Consider the following 23,852-nt stretch of genomic DNA (forward strand, 5'->3'; position numbering starts at 1 on the left):
GTGGCTTAGGACTCAAAGGGCAAATCTTTTTTTTTTTTTTTTTTCAGTTACATGGAGAGAAAAGGGACAGGTCAGGTTGGAAATGTCTGAAGAAGAGCCTGTTGGAGCCTCTGAAAAGGCTTGGAAACAGGTTTGAGAAGAGGTTCATGAGTGGAGCCTGATGCTGCCTCACATAAGGGGCAGAAAAGAAGGGAAAATGAAGGAACTCAGGAACATAAGAACTATCTATTCCTAGGAATGATAAAATCTCTTCCTTTGTAGAGGGAACTGTTAGAGACTGAATTAGATTTTTTTCTAAGGTAATGGCCTTGTGGGTTGGAGGAATTGTTAGTCCCAAATAGGTTAACTGAGGAGTGGACAGTTGGATTTCAAAAAGTGAGACTCTGTAGCCTCAACTGGACAGAACATTTAGAAAACAGAGGTGTCAGCTTGGCTAATCTCTAGAGAAGGACTACAGAGAAGAATATCATCTATGTAATGGACAATCTTAGATTTAGGGAGAGGCAGAGAAAGTAAATCAGAAGTCAGGGCCTGGCTAAATAGGTGTGGGCTGTCTCAGAATCCCTAAGGTAGAACAGATCAGTTGGGTAGGAAAGTGGGTGTCCTGGTCAGTCTAGGTAAAGGCAAAGATGTTCTGTGACTGGGCATCTAAAGGGATAGAGAAGAATGCATCTTTGAGATCTGGGACTGGGAAATGAGAAGTTCCCATGGGGATAGTGGAAAGAAGTGTGTAAGGATTAGCCACAACAGGCTGCAGAATGAATGAGGCTGAGATCTTGAACCAGGCAATAGGTTCCATTACGTTTCTTAACTGCTAGTTTAGGAGTTAAAGGAAGAAGAGGTAAGATGGAGGAGTTTTTTCCTTAGGAGGTCAGAGATGATAGGCTTAATTCCCTTGAGGATCTGGAGAGAAACAGAGTATTGAGCTTGGGTGATGTACCTTGTAGGGTCCTGTAATTGGATGCCAACCGGAGAAGAATGTTTAGCCACAGGTGGGTACTGGACATCCCAGACTCAGAGGTCTACCTGAGAGGCTGCCAAAAGGAATAGCAGAGTTAGTAGGTTGGGTGGCTAGGAGGAGGAGGAGAGGGGCTGCTGGTATGTTTGAGTTTAGGTGAATGGGGGAAGCAAAAGAAATAGAGGCTCCCAACTTAGCTAGAAGTTCCCTTCCCAGTAAGGAGACAGGACACATTGGCACCACCAAAAAGAAATGGGTGAGAGGAACACCCTAAAAATGCAACTAAATGGTGGAGTCTGGTGAGATTGGTAAGGGAAATGAGGAGAGGTGGGTCCCCAAAACTGCCAGGACCGAGTAAGTGGCCCTAGTGTTAAAGAGGAAAGAAATGGACTACCTAGATACCATGATGACTATCTGGGGCTCCCTGCTGGTGATGAAAGTGGTCAGGTCAAGGGATCATGGCCCCTGGTCCCAGGAGAGAACTAGCCACCCTCTACAGGTCTAAGGGACAGATTTATGCACAGTCTTTATGACAGGTCTTCTAGCTGACTCCTTCCTTTTAGGAGTGCTAGCTTGCTTGTGTGAGCCCTCTCTCTCTCTTGCAGTCTTCTTCATACATACTGCCAACAGTCTGGTAAATGGTCCTCCATGTCCAAGCTTTTACCTATCTTCACTCCAAACCCTCTCTTTGCTCTTCCTGTCCCCCAACCCAACTTCATCTAGCTATGAAACCTCTACCAGACAAACCTATTTTCGATCCAGCTAATGAACCGGTTACCAGCACCAGCCTGCCTCTACAATCTCTCCTCCTTCCCCAGCCTCCCCAGCTTCCACTTCCCACCAGATTTCTCCATAACCTACTTGCATGACTTCTCCTGAATCCTCCCCTCCTGAGCCAGCTACAAGCAGCTCTAGTCATCCTCCAATGGCACCTATTTTCAGCCCTCCCACCACTTGCTCTAAATCTGCAGTCAACCTTCCCACTTCTTCCCCTGCCCAGCCTAACCGACCATCAGTTCTTCCTTTAAGAGAAGTTGCTGGGGTAGATAGCCTAACTAGAGAACATGTCTCCTTTTTGCTAAATGAACTTTCTCAAAAAAAAAAAAAAAAAAAAAAAAAAAAAAAGGGAACCTTATACCTCCAAACCCTTCTGCCTTTATTAAAGAATTTCAATATATCACTCAATCTTATAGCTTGACTTTCCATGATATACGTTTGATTCTCAGTAACAATTTACTCCCTGATGAGTGCAGGTGAGTTTGGGAATAGGCTAGGATATATGCAGATGAAATTCATCAAACAGATTCAGCATATCCAATTGGTTTTGAGACAGTACCTGACCAGGATCCTCAATGGAATTATAGTTGCCCCTGTGATAATCTTGCCAGAGATGAATTTGCAACCTGCCTCCTAACTGATCCCCATAGGGCTGTCCTGAAACCAATAAATTTTGAAAAACTCCAAGAGATCATCCACAATAAACAAGAAAACCCTTCTCAATTTTTAGAATGCCTTACAAAAGCCCTGCTACAATATATTAATTTAGACCTTGATGAGGGAATAAGACTACACTTACCTGTGGGTACAAGTACAAATATTTATACTACACTTAGAAATTATTGGTTTAGTAAAGCGGTAATTTTTGATTCATGACTTTACTAATCCTGGGCTATTGACTAAGATTCCAGTTCCAGATGTGGTTTCCCTCTTGCTGAGCAGGTTTTAAATTTAATTAGAGGGCTGCTAGTTATCACCGAGGTATGTGTGCCACTACTGTTCACTTAAGGTTATGGTGCCAAGCTAGTAGTTGTTGTGGCCCATAGGCATCGTAGTTAAGCAAGGCTGCTGGTTGTTTGCCTCTATGAAAGCTAGTCCTTAGGGAGGAGATAGTCACGGCAGTTCCAGCTCAGAGCTCAGAGAGTGTCTGAAGTCCATGGTGTCTTCAGTAATAGGGAATTACCTTCTATCTCTGGGGACAACCAAGAGCAACAGAAATAGGCTGTGATGTTTTAGGAGTCTTTTGGATAACCCTGACAAACAACTCAAAAAAGAGTTTCTTATGCCTGGTGCTGGAATTATTGTTTGGTAGTTTTTAGCTCAGACCTTTGTCAGCCCAAATAAGGAAATTCTGTTTAAGCTATGTATGTATATGCATATTGATACACTTACATATAAAGTGTATTATGCATGTATGTATATATACGCATATTTATATACTTACATATAATATGTATTATGGTTTTTAAGGGGCTAAAAGAAGATGTCTTATAACTTTTAAAGGCATCTTCATTGTTATTTTACCCTCCTCCATACTTCTGTATTTATCTCCATCCTCTCCCTAACTAGAGATGCCATTGATCTTATTTCCCCAATCAGATCATTTTTACCCATGTCTATTGTCCACCTCCCCCTAAGGCCATGGTCCTGTGTTACTGTCTAACATTTCTTCAGGAAATGCACTCACATCTGAAGACTTCAGGTTAGAGCCCTCTAATAAGAGAGAGCATGAGGTTTGGCTTTTTTTTGGTGGGGGGGGGCTGTGGAATACTTTGTTCAGTATGATCTTTTCTAATTCCATCCATTTACCTGCAAAGTTCATGATATTTTTTTTTCCGTACAGTTGAATAGCATTCCACATATACCACATTTTCATTCTTCTCCAGTCAGTTGAATGGCATTACGTGCTTCTAAATGAAGCTATTGTGAACAGAGCAGCAATGACTATGGCTAAGCAAGTATCAGCAAAGTAGGATTTCGAGTCCTTTTGGTATATGTCAAGGAGTGGTAAAGATGGATCATAGAGTAGATTGACTTTTAGCTTTTTGAAGACTATCCAACTGATTTCCAGAGAGGATACACAAGTTTGCAATCCTACCAACAAGAAAAGAGGCCCCCTTTGCCCCACATTTCCTCCAGGATTAGGTGGCAATTGTTTTGTTGATCTTTGCCATTCAACTGGGGGAAGAGGAAATCTCAAAGTTATTTTGATTTACATTTCTCTAATTGCTATAGACCATGAACATTTTTTTGAGATTTTTTAGTCTTTTTTTTTTTTTTCAGAACACTTTGCCCTCTGCCCATTTCTGATTTTTTTCTCAAGTTATGCATATATTCTGGATATTCACCCTCTGTCAGATGTACATCTAGCAAAGATTCTCCAATTCTGTGGGCTTCTTTTCACCCATTTGATAACTTACATGGTATCATTCAATTGGGGGACCTCTAGTTTATCAAACCCTCCCTGAGTTTTTTAGATCTTGGTACATACTTTAAGAGCTTGGTCTTTTTTGATTGAAGCTTTTCCTATTCTTTGTTCTCTGTGTTTATTGTTTTGATTATCATGTTCTGAGGGATCTTTCTCTTCTCATCCAGTTTATTTACTGTTCTTTATGCTTCTTGTACCTTGATAGGGATCTGGTTCTTTTGGTTAGGAAAATTTTCTTGTAGGATTTTGTTGAAAATATTTTCTGAGCCTTTGAGTTGGGATTCGTCTCCTTCCTCTATTCCTGTTATTCTTAGATTTGGTCTTTTCATAGTGTCCCCAGATTCCCTGGATGATTTGTATCAGTAGTTTTTTGTTTTTGTTTTTGTTTTTGTTTTTTTTTTTAGATTTATCATTTTCTTTGAGTAATATATCAATTTCTTTTATTGTATCTTCAGCACCTGATATTTTTCTTCTCTCTCTTATATTGTCTCTCTTATATTGTCTTTGTTGGGCAGATTGGTTTATCTTTCCTCTCTTGATTTTTGGAGTATGATGTCTCTGTGTTTCCTGTTTTCCTGACCCACTCACCCTGGTGTTAATAGGGAATGCCTGCTGGTGTAGGAGGCTGGGATGCTAAGATGAGTTGGAGCAAAGAAGGTTAGAGAAAAAGGTCTTTAGGATCCCTTGAGGATGGAGTCAGAGAAGAAAGAGAAACTATAGCATGATTCCTGCTACAGAGCTGGGGATAAGACAAGGGGGAGGGGATTGGAACTGAAGAAGCAAAGGAGGAGGTAGGCCTCAGCCAACTTACTGCTTCTTATTGCCCAGGAGGCCTTTGGTTTACCAGGGCTTGCCTGCTGGGTTTAGGGTCAGAAACAAGTAACAAGAAGGGAAGAGGACGGGGTTACAATGGGAAGATCTGTTGGATCCATCAGAGATGTGAACAGGGATCAAGGAAGGCTGCCACAGGTGTTCTGCTGTAGTGCTAGGGATGAAACTGGGGAATTGGATCTAGAGTAAGAGAATATCTTCAGGCAGACTACCTGCTTTTGCAGTTGGAATGGTCTGTGGTTTAGTAGGTGGTCCCCGCTGGAGTTGGGGGGGGGGGCGGTTAATAGGGGAAGGTCCCTGGGATCTCTAGGGAATGGAGTCAGAAGCAGGAAAATGATGTTTGCTGGGGAACCTGGGATGAGACTGGGATTAGTTGGAGTGGGGTGGGGGGAGAATAAAGAGGGGGTCTCCAAGCAGGCTACATGGTTTTTCCATTGAGAGATAAATTTTAGTAAACCAAATGAATACTCTGTTTTGACTGGCATGAGGTAGTTATCAGAAGCAAATTAAAATCTAAAGGCATATATATAACATACAATTAAACTAAAAAGGAACCCAGTGAAGGAACCATAAGATTGAAGCAGTTTAATATCACAGACCAGCTTTATTCCATGCAAAAGTTGCAATGTGGTAGTAACAGAATTACGTGCACTCAGTGGACCCTGGCTATCTCAGGTTTGGGCTCACATATCCCATCTCTAACTCCCTGAGCAGCATATCCTCAGGTGTGGAATCAAAATGTGTATGATAGCATGTACAAGCACATATCTACCAGGAAGCTCAAAATCTTTTCATGGACATGTCTTATAGAGAGTTGTCCTCATTCATACATTCTAGTGTCATGACCATTCTTGCTCTAAGGCTGCAGGTATTGCTGAAACCTGGTGCTAAGAACCTAGGTGACTTATTTCCAAACAAGTCAACAACTTATGGTTACAAAATATCATTTCAATTAAAATTGTCTGCAGCTTGGGCCAAAGGGCAGTCCTATGTTCTAGAGTACACAACGATAAGGACATACATGTTCAGTGCCACTGAGATTACCAAAGACTATGTAACATTAACATAATGTTAACTTTCTTTAAATTCTCATGTGTGTGTGTGTGTGTGTGTTTGTGTGTGTATGCTTTTTCCCCACATACCTTCATTATGCATTATGACCTCATGACTGACAGCTTTAAAGTTAACCTTTAGCCAGAATAAAGGTTAATATACTTCAGACAAGTTTCATTTTGATTATAAAGAAAGGACCTTGACCTCCCTTTTCTTAGGGCATTTATTGTAGAAAACTTGAAATCATAAATGTTTTCTCTGACCCCTTGAGCTGTTAATCTTTCAGTAGCTTCTAACTAACTTTACAACCCAGGAATGCATTGCTAGTACCCATTCTTTGAACTGTAATCCTCAAGAATAGCAAAGCTCCAATCTTGCACCTTTTTTGAGAGAGTAGGCCCTGGCTTCTACAAACACCAGTTAGCAAACTCAGGTGGTTTAATCAAGTTCACAAACTCACAACTTCCCTTTCCCTCATATTTTCTGAGTAGAGCAGAGTTCACCTTTCCCTTAGTGTAGCAGTCTTGACTAAGGCTGAATGACCTTGAATAATTTTCTTTTGTCTGATTAACACCATCTGGTACAATTTTATTCTCTGTCCAGAAAATCTCGCTAAACAATGTGAGTTTAACCATAAGCAATAACCACGGGATTTCTAAAAACAAGTTTACTAAGAAAAACAAAGTATTATTCTTCTGGATTTTATTTTTAAGACAATGATTTATTCTTGGTCTTACTAAGAACATATTTTCAATGTACTGAGATGTAGATATCACCTTTAATAGTAAAAGAGAAAATAAGTAATATCTTTAAGTAATAGCTATTTCTAGGGCACAGTAGCTAATTTTGACAAAGTTAATTTGATTTCAAATCTTTTAATTTTAGTTCCCAAATCTTTTAGTGGAGTCCCTCTGCCCTATAATGTCACTATATCAGTGACATGCTTTTGAGATGACTGAAACACGAATGATGTCATTTTTGGAAAGAAATTTGACATGAAATTTCCAAATGGTACAATTTGAAATACATTTTTATTATTACTGGTAATGTCAATAATAATTTATGAGTTTCATGCTCAAAGATATTCTTGTTGTCAGACCACAAAGGTGCTGGATCATACATAAATAAACATATTATTTTCATTCGTATATTTGGTTTCTTAATAATATCTATGTGGAAATGATGATGACTGATCAAGCCAGTGCTAGTGATCTACTCATGGCAGCTCTGGGGTAAGAATGGTAAAAATGAAGCAATGCCAAAATTGTAGCCAAATTGTACATATGTTTTTCTACATATACATTTCTATATAATTGTACATATATATTTCTGTAATGCTCTTTTATTGATCTTTCTTGTAATTACAGTATATATCAACTGGACTCTGAGGAGTCCATGTGACTGCTTACCATTAGTAGGTTTTAGTAAATACAGATAGTTTGTTTATACACATAAGTGTGTGATGCATATGTGTACATATGTGTGTATTTGTGTATGTGTGTGTGTGTTTCATACCTGTGGACTCAGGATAGTAATAACCACTTTGTGATAATCAGCTTATTTACTGTACAAAAACATGAACCAAACAATGGCTTATAAACTTTAATAAGTAAACATTGCATTTCATTTTTCTTGGAAATGCATCTTTTAATGAGTTATAAATGGTTTTGTTTTCATAGATCTGTAGTCAAATAATACTTATTGTGAAATGAAACAGCTTTATTTTTATTTTAATTTTATATGTACAAGAATTAAGTAACTTTATATAAATAAAATTGTTTTTTCTTTAAAGATAATTTTAAGTTTTTGAATATCCAAGATATCCAAGTTATAGGTAAAGTATTATATTATGATTTATCATTGAAGACAACTGACAACCCAATTGTGTCTTCTATCAATTTTGTTCAAGGCAAAGAGTTAGAAATGCCTATATTCACAAAAAGGTTTACAATTAATTATTAGTGTTATTTATTTTCAACACAACAATGTCCATTTAAAATTTATCTAGCCCATAAATTTTATAGTATGGAGGAATGTAACATGTCAGCATTAGAGATTGACAAGGCATGCTTTTCTTCTGTGAGGGAATTAGTAAGAAGAATGATCTTTAGATGATCTAGAATTAAAACAGGAGTCCCTAAAAGAAACTTTCTAGAAAATCTTCACTATCTCCTAGGGAGACCCATTCCAAAGAATGAAGCTCCAAAAATCTTCAAGAAAAAGGGGACTCTTGTTGCGATGTTAAACATCTTAAGAGTTGAATAACAACCCAGTATTATTAGGAAATGACTTCCAGATTATTATGAGTGGTTATGATTGAAGCATCATGGAAATAAAGACATGAGATTTTAGAACTAGAACCTGGTTTGTTTCATACTATTATACTTACTTTGTGACTCTGGTCAAATAATTCATATTAAATTTTCAGCCTTTTCTCCTCCTCCCTCTCCTCCCTCCCCTCCCTCCCCTCCCTCCCCTCCCTCTCCTCCCTCTCCTCCCTCTCTCCCTTCCCCCCTCCCCCCTCCCCCTCCCCCTCTCCCTCCCTCTCCTCCCTCTCCTCCCTCTCTCCCCTCCCCCCTCCCCCCTCCCCCCTCCCCCTCCCCCTCTCCCTCCCTCTCCTCCCTCTCCTCCCTCTCTCCCCTCCCCTCCCCTCCCCCTCCCCCTCCCTCTCCCTCTCCCCTCCCTCTCCCTCTCCCTCTCCCTCTCCCTCCTCCCTCTCCCTCTCCTCCCTCTCCCTCCCTCTACCTCTCCCTCTCTCCCTCTCTGTCTCCCTCTCCTTCTCCTCCCTCTCCCTCTCCTCCCTCTTCTCCCTCTCCCCTCTCCCCTCTTTCCCCTCTCCCCTCTCCTCCCTCTCCCCTCTCCCCTCCCCCTCCCCCTCTCCCTCCCTCTACCTCTCCCTCTCTCCCTCTTTGTCTCCCTCTCTCCCTCTCTCCCTCTCCCTCTCCCTCCCTCCCTCCCTCTCCCTCTCTCCCTCTCTCCTCTCCCTCTCCCCCTCACTCTCCTTCCTCTCCTCCCTCTCCTCCCTCTCCCCTCTCCCCTCCCCCTCCCCCTCTCCCTCCCTCTACCTCTCCCTCTCTCCCTCTTTGTCTCCCTCTCTCCCTCTCTCCCTCTCCCTCTCCCTCCCTCCCTCCCTCTCCCTCTCTCCCTCTCTCCTCTCCCTCTCCCCCTCACTCTCCTTCCTCTCCTCCCTCTCCTCCCTCTCCTCCCTCTCCTCCCTCTCCTCCCTCTCCTCCCTCTCTCTCCCTCTCCCTCTCCTCCCTCTCCCTCTCCCTCTCCTCCCTCTCCTCCCTCTCCTCCCCCTCCCTCTCCTCCCTCTCCTCCCTCTCCCCTCTCCCCTCTCCTCCCTCTCCCCTCTCCTCCCTCTCCCTTCCCCTCCCCCTCCCCTCCCCCTCCCCCTCCCTCTCCTCCCTCTCCTCCTCCCTCTCCTCTACTCCCTCTCCTCCCTCTCCTCCCTCTCCTCCCTCTCCTCCTCCCTCTCCTCTACTCCCTCTCCTCCCTCTCCTCCCTCTCCTCCCTCTCCTCCTCCCTCTCCTCTACTCCCTCTCCTCCCTCTCCTCCCTCTCCCTCTCCCTCTCCTCCCTCTCCCTCTCCTCCCTCTCCCTCCCCCTCCCCCTCCCCTGCCCCCTCCCCCTCTCCCTTCCCCTCCCTCTCCCTCTCCTACCCCCCCCACCGTGTGTGTGTATTTGCCAAAGCACAATGTCTGATATTAACCAATGTTGTATGTGGTCATTATATCATCTGATCATCTTGATAATTATGTTTATCATAGGTGTTCCATGGCAGTTGTCACTACCCAGCAACATTCTGCCCTGGTGAATAAGCATGCATTAGGGGCCCAACTCCCCACACAGTTTTCCACCTGCAAAGATAATTTTCAGAAAAATTTATACTGATTGGACGAGTAGAAGGGAATTCCATGTTAGTGAAAGAAACACTTAAATTAAAAGCCAAAACTTCAAATTAAAAAGGTCAAAATATTTAAATTATTTTGTTCATTAAACATATGTGAAGTCATAATATGATTTCAGTACTATGATCTCATTTAGAAGATTTAATTATCTTAGTTATAAAAATCATATACAAATTAAGTTCAACAAAAATTAATGCTCACTTCCATCTAGGCAGTGTAATGTTAAGAAATGGGTTTTGCTAAAAAAGTCTCCAAATACGATTTAAGTATAGGTGATCCCCACATGAAAATGGAAAGGATGCAAAATTTCTCTGATTTTTGAAAGGAGACACTGAAATTTAGAGACTTGATGAGTTTAGAGAGAAATCTTTCTCTTAATAATAACACCATCAAAAATATCTTCATAAATTGCAGTCTATAAAAAATCTTAAAATGCAATATACATATGTATATGTGTATGTGTGTGAGAGATTAATGTGTAGAATGACAAAATTGTTCTGTAACAATTTATGCAAAGATAATACTACTTGTGATTTAGCAGTGACTAAAAGTAAAAGCCACCTGGAATCTGTTTCATCTGTTATTAAGATAGAATATTGAATATCTAGATAACAATGCAGAACTAACTCCCTAGGATGTAAATTTCAGTTAGATTGGATATGTTTAACTATCACCTCATATGAAACTAAGCAGCCAGATGCTTAAAAGAAACTGCAAAATAACAGTACTGGTGTCTTCAGAAAATAACATGTCCACAACACAATCTGTCCAGAGTTTACACTTGAAATTTTATAGGGAACTTTCTGAAGCCATGTGATGTTGTTCACATGCGAAGATGGATATACAACACCAATCATCAGCTTCAGCCCACTTACTGTAACAGTCAACATTAATGTATAGCCGTATGAGTTCATACCCTTATTAGATTTTACTACTAAGGATTTTTGTTGTTTTTCAGATATAACATTAAGGAAGATAAACTTAGGAGGCAGGAACAACATGACAAAGTTTTTCTAATTCTCTAAACTTGAAAAAAAATAAAAAGCTTTTGTTCTTAACTTAGTTGAAACAATATCCTCAAAATTACTAAGGCCACATACAATAATGAACATCTTACACTATAATGCAAGTGTTAGAATAGGTTCTCTTACGCAAGTACTAAATATAAATTTAGTACTATTAAAACTACAAAAAAAAAATCATTTCCTTTTTAGGTGTCAACCTATAGACAGTGAGACAGTTGTTTGAAATAAATGAAAAGAAAGGAAGAAAAGGTTATCTGTTGGCACAAAGCCAGCATAAGATGGTGAGAACGGAACTGAGAACTTTCAATCACTGACTGAAAAAGAGAAGTTCAGCAAATGCAGTGGCTCATCAAGTAAAACAAACAGAAAGAGAAACCTGCTTCTTTTGTAAGTCCCTGTGAATGTTTATGCACTGAGATGAATTAAATTTGCAAGGACTTCTGGGATGATACTGACATAAAAGTGCCAGGAATACAATCAGACTCCTCTTACAGTTAGCATTATTTTTCTAAAAATCGACAGGTTGTACAATCCATTAATAGACTGCCTATGACATTATATATATATATATATATATATATATATATATATATATATATATTTGCTTATCTAATTGTTAGGTACCTGATGTTGGATGTATATAAAAGCAACAAAAAGCCTTGTTATCTGTTGGTAGATATTTAACATGTATAAACTATTATTTCATAATATTTTTTATTGGATCTAATATGAAAGAACCAATTTCCTTTTCTTGAGAGAAAGGCAAGAGAAAGAATTCTATAGTGAAAAATTTCTTAGTAACTGGTCTCTGTCTTAGTACATTTTGTATTGTTATTAATGCATACCTGGGACTGGGTGACATAAAAATATTCATTTTGCTTAATATCATTGGGGTCTGAGCATAGGACACATACTGTGGTAAGTGTCTTTTCCTGTATGTGACATGGTAGAGAACCTAACATGGTGAGGTAGAACAAGGCTTCCAGAGAGTGATTATCTTTTAAACAAAGCCACTTCTACATTAACTCATTAAACCGTGGAGGTACTCATTCTTTCACTGGTGGATTTATTATTTTCAATTACTATTACCATGTGAGTTTGGGTGTTAAATTTCTCACATTTGGAAAGACTATTTATGTTTCATTTCTGTCATCACCTGTAGAAGACAACTAGTGGATTATAAAAAGGAGTGTCATGGTCAGAACGTGAGAGGGAATGGGTGCAAAGTGAACGCCACTCTGCTCTGCAGCTCTGCACTGACTCTTCATGTTCCCTCCATAATTAGTAACCATGGAAGGAAAAGTCTCATAGATGAATTACTATTTATCACATAAATTAAGAAGGTTACATTTTACCATTAGTCTTTTTAAAATCTTTCTTGATATTTGCTCCAGGGATTCTAAATCTCTCCTAGTACATTTCTGGTGCTTAAGTGACAATCATATGTGTATTAATGAATAGCTATTTGACCTAATTTCATATAAAAAATTATACTAAATATGTTTTTTGATTATATTACAAGATATGTAGGAATGCCTAGTACTAAATTATATATAAATTTGTTGTTCCTAAAATTTCATGACTATAAACGATAATATATGATAAGGAGAAGATTCTAAGCTATTGTTCTGAGTTTGAAAATTCTAGGAGTTGCTAAAATATCAAGCCAATATATTTATCTTCATCACCCACAGGAATATTCTAGATCTTACAAAAGCAGAGAACTTTCTTTAGAATAACTTTTCTATTGGTCAGAACTAGATTATTGGCAATTTCTTAAGGTGAGCACTTGTAAAATCAAGATTCTAGACACAGGAGAAATCAAAGTGTGTGCATAGTATTTGGCCTGATTACAGGCCTTAAAGTATTTGCCAATGTGGGTATATCAGGAGAGTGGTTACACAACTGAGAGGAAATTTGGTAGGCTCCAAAATAAATAAATAATCTCAACCAAATTTTAAAAAGAAAGGTTTGGGGCTAAAAATATGATTCAGCAGTGAAGGGCACATGTAATTCTTCCTAGTTCTTGAGGATCCAACACCTGCTTCTGTCCTCCATGGCTACCATAAATGTAAGCAAACACTCATACTTATAAAATCAATCTTTAAAATGAAAAAGTCCATAATAAATAGTATAGATCAAGACCACAAATAAGTTAAACTCCGGGAGAATGATGAAAATATAAATTAGTGTTTATAGATTCTTTTCTAATTTTACTTGAAGTAGCTTCAAATTGTATTTGAAAAATTTTAAATAGGTATTTTTTAAATTTGAATTAAAATACATGAGCATATAGAATTATAAAAAAAACCGCACAAATTCTATGAACATAGTGGAGCATGTGTCCGTGTTATATATTGGAGCAACTTCTGCCAGATCTGCCAGAGATTGACATATACTGAGGCTGATGCTCACAGCTAACTATTGAAATGATCATGGGGTTCCCAATGAAGGAGTTAAAGAGAAGACTGAAGGAGCTGAAAGGGTTTGCAGCCCCATGGGGAGAGCAACTATACCAACCAACCAGAGCTCCCAGGGTCTAAACCACCAGCCTGGGAGCACATAGGGAGGAACCCATGGCTCCAGCTGTATATGTAAGGGAGGATGGCCTTGTTGGGCATAGGTGGGAGAGGAAGTCCTTGGTCCTGTGAAGGCTGGATGCCCCAGTGTGGGGGAATTCGAGGGTGGGGAGGTGGGAGTAGGTGGGTGGGTGGGGATATACCCTCATAGAAGGAGGAGGAGGGGGATGGGATAGGGGGTTTCTGGGTGGGGGGGAACGGGAAAAGGGGATAACATCTGAAATGTAAATAAAATATCCAATAAATAATTAATTTAAAAAAATAAAAATACAACTGCAAAGGCTAAAACAAAATGCACAAATTCCCAAATTTTAAAAGGACAATAAACAGATATATGAAAATTTCACACCTCTATTTCCTGACCCTCTGTACATCTCCTCCCATACCTGACTCTGCTCCTCTTTTTCCCTTCCCCTCCTCTCTTCCTCCAAAAGTCCCTCCCACCCTGCACTTCCCTTGATTATTTTGTTCCCTCTTCTAAGTAGGACTGAAGCATCCACTTTTTGGTCTTCCTTCCTCTTGAACTTGGGGGCTCTAACATTTTAGCCCCCAAGGCTTCTGGCAGTGTGGGTTCCAACATTGACAGAGCGGTCTGATACATTTTGGCCCCCAAACATGGGGCAGCTTGGGCTGCAACAAAGGAGTGTTCCTCTTTCTCTACATCGTTGCCAGCATGGCTGTCAACTGAGTTTTTGATCTTAGTCATTCTTACTGGAGTGAGGTGGAATTTCAGATTCGTTTTGATTTGCATTTCCCTGATGACTAAGAATGTTGAACATCAGGAAATTGAACAGAGGTGTATAGCAGTGGGGGATGGGCAACTGGGGGTAGCAACCTGAAAGTCCCAGATGCCAGGAAAGCAAGAGCCTCCCAGAGATGCCTTAGCTGAAATGCCTCACAAAAGGGAGGGAGAACCTGTCGAGACCATATCCAGAGGTTAGGCATGTTCCCCATCCCCTGGTTGAGGGTTGGGGGCACCCTCCAAAATTTTAAGCCAGAATTACTCCTGTTTAAAGGAAATACAGGGACAAAGAGTGGAGCAGAGACTGAAGGAAAGGTCATCCTGAAACTGCCCCATCTGGGGATCCATCCCACATGCAGACATCAAACACACACACTATTGTAAATGCCAAGAAATGTATGCTGACAGGAGCCTGATAACAGCTGTCTTCTGAGAGGCTCTGCCAGATCCTGACTAATACAGATATGGATGCTCACAGCCAACTATTGGACTGAGCACAGAGACCCCAATGGAGAAGTTAGATGAAGGACTGAAGGAGCTGAAGGGGCCTTATTTAGCATCAATGGGAGGGAAGGCCCTTGGTCCTGTGAAGGCTTGATAACCCAGTGTAGAGGAATGCTGGGGTTATGAGGCAGGAATGGGTGGGTGGGTAGGGAGCACCCTCAGAAGCAGGGTAAGGGGGGATGGCATATGGGGGTTGCAGAGGAGAAAACAGAAAAGGGGATAACATTTGAAATGTAAATAAATAAAATATCAAAAAAATTAAAAAAAGAAAGAAAATTTAAAATATTGATTGTGATCATGCAAATAGTTTAAAAAAGAATCAATTGAAAATTCTAAGACAGGCAGACAATAGTGTTTGAAATTAGCCACTTAATGAATGATTTAATTCCAATTTGGACACAAGTGAACAAGTAATCATTGAATAAAAATATACCAGGAAAAATATATGGGCTGAAGCAGAGGGGAAAAAAAGCTGAAAAATTTCCAGGATTAATAAATAATGCATACTTTAAAGAATCACTAAGAACTCTAAGTAGGTAAGTTAAAAGAAAATCATAATATCCAGTGTCCAGTTCCATTTCAGTAATAGCATTGAAGTGATTATTGTGCCCACCCCATGTGTGGGTACTATTAGAAACATTGGCCATACTCTTTTCAAAGTATTTTAAATCACCGAGACAAGACTTGAAAATGGGTAGTGTCTGCAGCAGGGTGCTGTTTGAAGAGAACCAACCCTGGTGACGGCCACACTGATGGAACTTTTCCCACTGGAGCTTTCCAGCTTATAAGATAAGAAGTGACTCACTCAGGCAAAAAGGCTCAGTCACATTTGTGTGAGGTGTCAGAAGGTACAGTTAGAGTGACAGAGACTGAGGGGAAAGAACTCCCAAGAGGAGAACCTCTTAAATCTGTGCATAATTTCATCTCAACTTTCTGACTAATGCTTCCCTGGATGACAGGGAAGACCTAGGGACCAGTAGACAGCAAGAGGTAACAGAGTGGTGAAATTGTAACAAGGATTTCAGTTGCTGCTCATTGGTGTAAAGAAAGACTTTGGAGCTGGAAGCCTGCATGGGAGAAAGGCTTGTTTAATACCATGAGTTTTCATTGAGAACTCCCAGAAGGTTACTCCAGAAAAAGACTGTGTCCCAAGACTAAAGATAAGTCCAAGGCAGAACTTTCCTGATAGTATGTCAAACTATAATTCTGTAAGTTCAAGGTGATATTTTATCTTATTTTTAGTAATTAATTTGTTTAACAGAAAAAAATCTAATGTTTTTCAGATGAAAATAATTAGAAGCCTCTGAATCTTGAAGCCACTCTACATTTCTAGTAAACAGGAACATGCTAATCTGATAATTTAATACCAATCAAAGTTTCAAAGTACCTCAATATACAATATATTTCTACAGAGTCTTTAGTAAAATTCTGCTATGACTTGCAAAAAGTGGAAAAAACGATTGCTGGTCTAAAGTTTCTCACAGCACAACCACACTTTTCAACATTGGAAATTAAATTTGTAAAACACAGTGTACATCCCAAAGACAGTTAATTATACATTGCTGGAGAAAATTTGAGTAGCTGAAATAGTTTTTTATCAATTGCATTACTAATTCCAAGGAGGACATCTATTCTACTCAGAAAGGCTAAATCCAAGGAACTACTCCAGTAAAGGTCACCCATGGGCCCTACCTTCTCCCAAGCAGAAAGCACTTCCTTGAGAGTCTTTCCCACCTCCCATCTCCTATCCCACTGCCACACCAATGTAGTGTTCCACACTTTTGATAAGCTGTAAAGTACCAGTTTACTCATTTATAATTTTCTCTTCCTCCCACCAGTAGACTAAGGACTTCTGTTTTATTCACCTTGAGTTGCCATTTTGAACACAGACATATTGGTCAGACATAATTTTACTGATTATTCTGTATAAGCACACTACCTAATTGGGCAAGGTACAGTCATCTCTAGACTTCAATGCTTCCCAGCATGGAATATGATTCATTAGTATACAGAGTGACTAGTAAGCGCATTGAGCAATAGGTGTTAACTGCTGGTGATGTGCCATGCAGCCAGCAAATGCAAAATTGAACACAAAGAGCCTTTACCTTATCTCTGATAATTTGGAACCTTGAGTTAATAGTCTGAAGGATGACACTGGTTACTGATACAAGAAACAAGGCTGATCACAAACTGTTTAAACTCTTACAGTATTGACTCCATTCATACCAATGACAAGCAGCAGTCTCCTCACTGCTTCTTCTGCTTATTTCTCATCTGTCCCCTCACCCCAATGCTCTTCAAATGCCAATTCAGTAATCTTCAGTCTTCAGATTTTCCATTTGCTAGGAACTAAAGTTTCAATACCATATATATTAAATATTTTATATTTAATCTCAAGACATAGATTTTTGTCTATGGAGTAGGACTCAAAACTCGGAGGAATAATATTTGGTAAAGTGTAAATCATAGCGAGATTAAGAGGTTCAGGTTGGGGAAGATAATCAGTGGAATTGAGGGATCAGTAATGTCAGTGAGGATTCACTGAAAGGGTTGTGGCAGTTCTGCATATAAGAGCAATTTAATGGGGTCTGCTGACAGTCAGGCATGGATAGAGGAGGAGCTGGAGGTACCCCTCACTGATAAAAATTTCAAAAGGGGGGAGGGCCAATGCTTTCTGTTGTATACCCACTAGTGAGACCACCTGCACCCAAGGAAAGTTTTGACCCAATGCTCACTCAGATGGCCCTGGTTCAACTGAGCAGTCATCAAAGACAAAAGACTTAAATCTACGAAAGACTCTGGTAGGAATGAGGGAGATAAGAAAGAGTATGGAAGAAAAAGTAATCAGAATATATTACAAATATATTCTAAAATATATGAATAGTTTCATATTCTCAAAAATATGAAACTATCAATGAACAGCAATTCATAAAATAAATTTAAATATAAAATATAAGAAATAATTCTGAAGCCAGGTTGTGGTGGCTTAACGCCTTTAATCTCAGCAACTGGGAGGCAAAGCCAAGCAGATCTGTGAGTGCAAGGTCATCCTGGTCTACAAATGAATTCCAGGATAGCCAGGACTACACAGAAAAACCCTGTTTCGAAAAACAAAAGCAAACAAACGAGAAAGACAAAACAAAATAAATCTGAGAAACCCAAGTATATAAGCCTTCAATGTTTGCTGAATTAACTATCAGGATGCTAAACAAGTTATTAGAAGAAACTCATACTTTTCTCTGGGTTTTTGTTGTTGTTGTTATTCTAAACCTGTCTGCCATAGTGAACTACAATCCACATTTGCAAGATGAAATAGAAGAAAAACTGACCTGATGAACACAAGCTAGTAGCCTTAAATCTTGTTCCTATCAGAGCAAACCCTTCAGCAACAGCAAGAAAAGGTGTTTTATTAAGACTATTGCTGTGAATGCAGGAGCATATACCCTTATTTAGACAAGTTACTGACTCTATCACCCCACCATTAACCTCCTTGCAACTGCTGCATTTAGTATTAAAGAGTTGCACTGAGAAATCACTTGGGGGAAAATGTCAGATGTTGTTGATCTGGATGTGATTATTTCCCATTCCAATTAGAACTTTCCACCAAATGTGATAAAATGTTGACAAATGGCCTTATTCGTCATTGTGAACAGGCACAGGATTACTCAGAAGTTTTATATTAAAAAGGGACAATAAAAAACATTTGATTATATCAAATATTGATGGATCCATTTTTTTCCATTACTTTAATTTCTGCCTTGGGTAAGAGATAAAATGTTTTTCATTAACAGACTTTGGTTAACTGATAATTAAACACCCAAACAAGATGTGGACAAATGGCTGTTTTATTTGACATCACAGTTTCTGGTCCTTCCTAACTGGCAGTCACTGTTCTGTGGATACCTTCAATTACAATACAATCACTATCTTTATGTGCATAATACTTGGTTTTCCTTGTTCAGTCTTAACAGTAAAAGACAAATCATCTTCACTGCACAATAATTTTAAAAATATTTGATCAGCAAGCTTCATGAAAAAAAATCTCATTGATAGCAATGCATGGCGTCCCTAAGTTTATCTTCTTTAACATGTATAAATAGCATGCTTTCATGCTCTCCAAAAACTGAAATTTTTTGGTGATAAGCGATACAGAATTAAATACAGTACACAATGAAGTGTCATTTAATACTGTTTAATACGGAAAATCATTTTTTAAAATTCCAGACAACCTTAAAGACATACAGAGGTCTCTTGCTCAGCATCACTAGAGCATCTCCCTTCTGGAGGAGGCTTCTGGTACGTTCAGATCCTCCTATGGTGGGCTCTTGTGCAGTTATTTCTCACCAGTGTGGAGTGGAGAGCGCTCTGGAGGAAGAACAGATTCCAGTCTCTGCCAGCGTTCTGGAGGCCACAAAATATGTGTGGCATGGGCATGCAGGAGTCCGAGAGAAACCTGAATCCAGGGGAAACACAGAGAGAGCAAAAAAGAAATCATTTTATACTGACCATTATAAATAGCTTGAAAACACTGATTCGGGTCTATGATTTAAACAAGAAAACATTTTGGAGCATTGTCCCAGGTTTTGACATATGTCCACTTCTTTAACCTTTGTAACAGTGATTTGAGGGAATTATGGTTTTAATTTTCTAAAGCAGGACACTGAGTTCAGGGAAGTTTAGAAAGGCAAATACATATGATGCATTGGAACCTGGTTTCAGTAATGTTTCAGCCTCGAATATTAACCCCCGCCCTCAGCAGGCTGTTTGCACAGACCCAAGAAACACAAATCTTGTCTATAGTCTCATATGTCCTCTACAGCTATTGCCTGAAAGAGACCTTCATAATACGGTCATGGAGACATGTATGTATATGTATATATATGTATAATAAATATGTATATGATGTATATGTATATGTACAATGTACAATGTACAATGTATATGTATATGTATATGTATATGTATATGTATATATCAAAACATTGTTCCATTTGCTGGATGGGCAATCAGAGTTCGGGTGTAAGTCTGGATGGGAAGTGTTTTCCAGAAGAGCCACCAAGCAACATTAGCAAGTACACTGGGAAAAGATGAGAGCTTAGATCAAACCAAGTTGAAGACCAATATAGAGAAAGCACCCAGTCCATGGCACATAGAAAACAAGACAGCATTTGCAGAGATGAGCAGCTCTGTGCTGGGAGAGAAGAAACCAGAAGCATGCTGTAGCTTAAATATAGACAGGATCAGCCCAAAGAAGAACAAGAAGCCCTGGGGACTTGGCAACAATTTTTCCTTCTAATCATCCTGAAAATCAAACTTAAACCAGGAAACACCACTAGTCACCCATAGTAACTCCCTCTTATTGCATGTCTATATACATATCAACTCATATATTATACTTGTCTTCACTCACATCAATGTATGCATTATACATGTCTACGCACATTCCCATGTATACATTATATCATGTCTACACATAATTCAGCATGTACATTCATTATACTTGTCTGCATACACATCAACATACACATTATACCTGTTTGTAAGCACTTCAAAATATACATTATTTTGTCTGCATATACATCAGCATATATATTATATTTGCTTTCTGAAACCTTTGAAAGTTACTAATATCCTGTGGAATTATACCTAAGTACTTCAAAATGCACCTAAGAACTAAAATTCTTTCCCACTTGAGTGCATTGTCATTGCCATATGCCAAGAATCTCATATTAATACAGTAATAAAACTTATATACAGTCCATATTAAAAGCATTCTAGTTGTCCTAGTAAATGTCTTTTAGATTCATTTATTTTCAAAATCTACAGCCTCATCAAAGATCTCATATTGCCTCTGCTGGTCATGAGGATGTTTCCATCCCTAGTCAGTTTACTTTACTCAGGGTCCACAACACCGACTTTATGATGTTGTATATCTCAACTTGCTTGAGTTTTTCACTTTTGAAAAGACAAGAAGTAAATGTTTGGCAAGAGAAAAGAATGTAGTGCATACTGTATTTTTCTCCGTGCTTCATAAGAGGGCACAAAATATCAGTTTCACCAACTGTTGAGATAAAATGTTCAACAGCTCAATATGATGGTAACCTATCAGTTAACACTCATTTCATTCCCAGATAATAAATAATATGTGGTCATATTTTGAAATAGTATAAATATCCTGAATGTTGATACCTTTTATCTAATGGTTTTATTGCACATCACTATTGTGCCTTAAATATTGACACTAAAGATTATAAAGAAGTTATTTTTATCTATTACTTATTTTATAATTTTAGTTGGCAAATTCTTTAAAAAGATCTCTTTCTCAACTCCAAATGCTTCTGTTTCCTTTATTTCTTTGTTAAGTATGTAAGTTATATTATATTATGCTACGTATGCATATATATGTGTTTTGAGATAGGGTCTTACTTTGCAGCCAGGATAGCCTGTAACTCACTATCTAGCTCAGACTCTAATTGCACTGGTACTGAGAGAATTCCTCCTGCCCACCTCCTGTAGGCTGTGGGTTCATTCTCTCTCCTTCTTCCTCTCCCTCCCCTCCCCCTCTCCCTCTCCTTTTCCCTCTCCCTCTACCTTTCCTTCTCTTTTTCCCTCTTCCTCTCCCTCCACCCCCTTTCCCTCTCTCCTGGCCCACACTTTTCTCTTCCTCCTGGTAGAGGAATTTTAATCCAACAACATGGCTTCCATGGGTAAGTGATCACATCCTAAAATATGATCCAGCTGGAATGCAGACACGCTCTGGATTACGGTATGCTCAGGCTGGAATACAGACATGCCCTTGCTACATACCTTTAATCCTTAACAATGAAGGTAAGGTTAGTGAGTAGAAGGGAACAGCCATGTTTGAAAATGACATCTAATTGAGGGGCAGACAAGGTCACAAATTAGAGAAAAATTTAATACAATGAATCAGTTACAGGATATACTCTACTCACAGGAGAACAGCACAGGGAAGAGAAACTACTTAAGAGAAAGGTGGTGAGTGGCATGTGGTGTGTGTCTATGGCAGTTTTACCAGGACAGTTTTACACAGACAGAGAGAACAAGGAGAATACACATGAAGACAGAATAAGCTAGAGAATGAGAATGAGCTAGAAGATTAGAACATATTTGCAGAGTTAGTATGATGCCAGGTAGAGCAATTCAACCAGAAATCTAGAGAAGCCAGACTGAATCAGTGAGTTTGGAAAATTAGATTTTATGGAGGCTAGAAGCTTCCATACCTAGGCCTAGAGCTAGTTAGCACAGAATAAAATGCTCTGGGCTCGGCCTAACCCATGTATTCTAACTGCCTGGGTAAGGCTCTCACCTCATCACTTCATCTGAGGACATAAAAGTGACAGTTACACCCCCGTCCCTCCCACACATATCCACACATATTCATTCTCTCTCCTCTCTCTTCTCTTCTCTTCTCTTCTCTTCTCTTCTCTTCTCTTCTCTTCTCCTCTCCTCCTCCCCTCCCCTCCTCTCCTCTCCTCTCCTCCTCTCCTCCCCCCCCTCCCCTCTCCTCCCCTCCCCTCCCCTCCCCTCCCCTCCCCTCCTTTCTTCTCTTCTCTCCTCTCCTCTCCTCTCCTCTCCTCTCCTCTCCTCTCCTCTCCTCTCCTCTCCTCTCCTCTCCTCTCTTCTCTTCTCTTTCTTCTCTACTCTACTCTTCTCTTCTTTTCTCCCTCTTCTCTTCTCTTCTCTTCTCTTCTCTTCTCTTCTCTTCTCTTCTCTTCTCTTTCTTCTCTACTCTACTCTACTCTTCTCTTCTTTTCTCCTTCTTCTCTTCTCTTCTCTTCTCTTCTCTTCTCTTCTCTTCTCTTCTTCTCTTCTCTTCTTCTCCTCTTCTCTTCTCTTCGCTGCCTCGCCTCGCCCCGCCCTGCCCCACCCCGCCTTGCCTGCCCCTCCTCCCCCACTCCCTCCCTCCCTGCCTCTCTCTCTCTCTCTCCCCCCCCAAGTCAAAACCCATAATTACTTTCTGCTTTTTTGTAGGAAGCTTAGATACCTCGTTTGCCCAGTGGGATTCTGTGTGTCCTTTAGCCATATCTTAGAGCACTTTCTTAGTTTTAGGTACCACCAGGCATTTTAGGCTCACCCTGAACCTCACACCTGTTCCATGTGTAATCCAATGTTTCTTTCAGGTGCTCTGGTTCCTTTTAAGAAGGAGAATCATTTATAAGCAGCAACTAATAACAGTTGTACCAATGGCCTTGGGTTCCAATTCAGGAAATAAATATGAAAACAACAACAACGAAAACAACAACAGCAACATAACTAGTACCAAAAGCTTCCTGTGACCTTTCCTTACTTTATAGTTTATCTTCTTAGTGACTGGGTGGCTTCCCAAAACATTTAAATACTCAGTTACATGGTACTAAAATATATAAAAATAGTATCGAATAACTATATTGTGATTTCTACCTACAACAAATTTACGGACTAAAACTCGAAACTTTTGAGGCAGTCATTTTCGTGCTTAAATCAGTATATTTTCTGTTGCCGATGTTTACATCCTACAACCTGGGTGAGCTACAAAGAAAGAGGGCTCACTGCAGCTTGTGTGTCTCAAAGTATGAGGTTGAGGGTCCGAGGGTGCTGACAGCATTTATCCTGGTATCTTCCAGATACAGAGCACAGAGCATGCATGTGTACATATGCCTGTCTGGTTCCTTCTTTCCCCTGATAAAGCTACTAAGATTTTGTCACTCTAAAGCCTTTATGTAATGTTGATCATGTCTCAAATGGCCCAGCTTCCAATACCACAGTCCACTAGGTTTCCATCTTTCTAATACTTTACAATGAGAGGAAACTCCAGTATAAATTCTTGGGGACATACCATTTCTATCCAGAGCAGCTTTATGATACATTTTACTGTAAGGATGTTGGCTATATTCACTGTTGGCTTAAATTCAAAGTGAGTTACATTATCAATTTATAAGCAGGTTCATTTGTTTGTACTTATATTTAGTTTGTTTTTCACCCATCTTATTCAATTTTGAGTATGGTTGTGACCAAGTGTGATTCCTAGCACACACACACACACAC

The 23,852-nt window shown here is 39.6% G+C and overlaps 1 protein-coding gene across 4 annotated transcripts in view; it reads right to left on the minus strand.

Annotated features, from left to right (window-relative positions):
• Nucleotides 1-18,983: 18,983 nt before the first annotated feature.
• Nucleotides 18,984-23,852, minus strand: part of Immp2l (inner mitochondrial membrane peptidase subunit 2) — an 826,273-nt gene continuing 821,404 nt past the window's right edge. For 3 of the 4 annotated variants that reach the window (XM_034514317.2, XM_076941950.1, XM_076941949.1), the window contains one exon: nucleotides 18,984-19,260. In XM_034514317.2, the coding sequence (XP_034370208.1) occupies nucleotides 19,141-19,260 (120 nt within the window). In that variant the 3' untranslated portion in view covers nucleotides 18,984-19,140. The remainder of the gene's footprint in view (nucleotides 19,261-23,852) is intronic. The other variant, XM_034514320.2, reaches the window with a different exon arrangement.

The sequence above is a fragment of the Arvicanthis niloticus genome, chromosome 11 (genome assembly GCF_011762505.2).
Source record: "Arvicanthis niloticus isolate mArvNil1 chromosome 11, mArvNil1.pat.X, whole genome shotgun sequence".
NCBI lineage: Eukaryota > Metazoa > Chordata > Mammalia > Rodentia > Muridae > Arvicanthis > Arvicanthis niloticus.